Source organism: Phragmites australis, chromosome 3 (assembly GCF_958298935.1).
Source record: "Phragmites australis chromosome 3, lpPhrAust1.1, whole genome shotgun sequence".
NCBI classification, from domain to species: Eukaryota; Viridiplantae; Streptophyta; class Magnoliopsida; order Poales; family Poaceae; genus Phragmites; species Phragmites australis.
In genome coordinates, this window is record NC_084923.1 from 5,155,720 (window position 1) to 5,157,574 (window position 1,855).

The window sequence follows — 1,855 nt, forward strand, 5'->3', positions numbered from 1 at the left end:
CATAGCCCACTGGCCACTGGGTTTGGTTTGGTGAAAGGAAATCCCCATAGGACGTCCCTCGTGCTTGAAGGCAGGCTAGCCCTGACCTTGCTGCTACTCATACTCATAGTAACTTCAAAGCATCATAGATAGAGCTTACACGCTCGCGTGCCACGAACTACACTTCATTAATATCACTACTTATACGCGACTACACTGATCACTGAACCTAAAGGGCATGCTAACTTATTTCCCGCCAAAATTCAGAGCAAGCGAATCGAGGAGTAGCCATGACAGCAGCTGACCGTGCCAGCATCATCCATCGAATCGTCCTCTCTCTCCTCTTCGCCACCCTCTGCGTGTCCGATCCTGACCTCCTCCTCGACTACTGCGTCGCCGACACGGCGGCGGCGGCGGCGTCCCCTTCTTCGTTCCACTTCAACGGCCTGGCCTGCATCGACCCGGCGGCGGCACGCGCCGAGCACTTTGCCACCTCAGCGCTATCGCGGGCGACGAACCCGGCCGCCACGGTGTTCGGATTCAACGTGACGCTGACGAGCCCAGCGTCGTCCCTGCCCGGCGCGAACGCGCAGGGGCTCGCCATGGCGCGCATCGACCTGGCCCCGGGAGGGATGGCGCCGCCGCACTCGCACCCGCGCGCGTCGGAGGTGGCGCTCGTGCTCGCGGGCAGTGTCCTAGTCGGGTTCGCGGACACGTCGTACAGGCTGTACACGCAGCTGCTGCGCGCCGGCGAGGCGTTCGTGTTCCCGAGGGCGATGGTGCACTTCCTGTACAACATGGACACGGCGGCGCCGGCCGTGGTGCTGTCGGGGCTCAACAGCCAGAGCCCCGGCGCGCAGCTGGTGCCGTTCTCGGCGTTCCGCACGGAGCCACAGATGCCGGAGGAGGTCCTCAAGAAGGCCTTCAAGATCAACGGCCAGGACGTGCAGAGGATCCAAAGAAACCTCGGTGGATCCTAGAAAAAAATCCGTGCATGGGGGGCAAGAAAAGTGCCTAAGCCTAATTCCGGCCCATTCAAGGAGTGTCTCTCGCGTGCCAATGGCCCATTACTGTGAAAATATGAACAAACACACAAAAAAAAATGACATGCTGATGTACAAAAGCGTATCCATTGATGATCTTTGCGTCGACTTTTTTATATTTCTGGACGGTATTCAGGCGCAAGTTCTCGCCGTGTTAATCTGCGTACGTATGATGCGTTGGAAAAATCGGCGATATTTGGTGCTCGTGGCAGGCGCCAGGGAAGAACAAGAAGACGACGAGTCGCGAAGGTTAACCGCAGTACAAAGCTATGCACTCTGCTTTAGCGAGAAAGAGGTCGATGTCTCTGATACTTTCTACCCTCCTTTTAGGGGACACCGCTGAATTCGCACGGCCATGGCCAAACTTGGTGGATATCTTCTTCGTCTTCTCCTTGTCGGTGATTCTTCCATTGAAAAGACTCGATTTTTTCCTCCTCTTCTGCGGCCATCGTTTAGCCGTGGCAGAGCACTCCGTACGCCTACGGTCTACTCGTGACGTGAATCGGCGGTGGTTGGCGCGAATTCTTCGTCGCCGAAGAACTCCGGAAGCAGCTAGCGATGTGATCTGAAAGCAGAGGCAAAGCGTCTCCCCTTTCTACGCGCCGAGCTTTTACGATTCCATCTTTTAGGGAGCATCAGTAAAGGCGGATATTGTTTGCGACATGTCAGTTGAAGCTGAAGCAGAGCATCTCTCTTGTGCAGATACGCTGGTTTCTTGCGGCTGACATGGGGAGTTTTGGAAGACTAAGGTTCGTGCGATTTTGGACGTGGCTGTCAGAAGTATGAGCCGTCAAAGAAGGTAATCTAAACGCGATCCACTTGATCACAGCAGG

The 1,855-nt window shown here is 56.0% G+C and overlaps 1 protein-coding gene across 1 annotated transcript; it reads left to right on the top strand.

The window, feature by feature from the left end:
- Positions 1-213: 213 nt before the first annotated feature.
- On the top strand, positions 214-1,075 carry LOC133910916 (germin-like protein 3-1). The gene has a single exon (XM_062353153.1). The coding sequence runs from the start codon at positions 270-272 to the stop codon at positions 957-959; it is 690 nt and encodes a 229-aa protein (XP_062209137.1). The 5' UTR covers positions 214-269; the 3' UTR covers positions 960-1,075.
- The last annotated feature ends 780 nt before the right edge of the window (positions 1,076-1,855 follow it).

Excerpts from the sequence above, each read along its gene's own strand:
- LOC133910916 (XM_062353153.1), top strand. The coding sequence starts at position 270 with ATGACAGCAGCTGACCGTGCCAGCATCATCCATCGAATCGTCCTCTCT.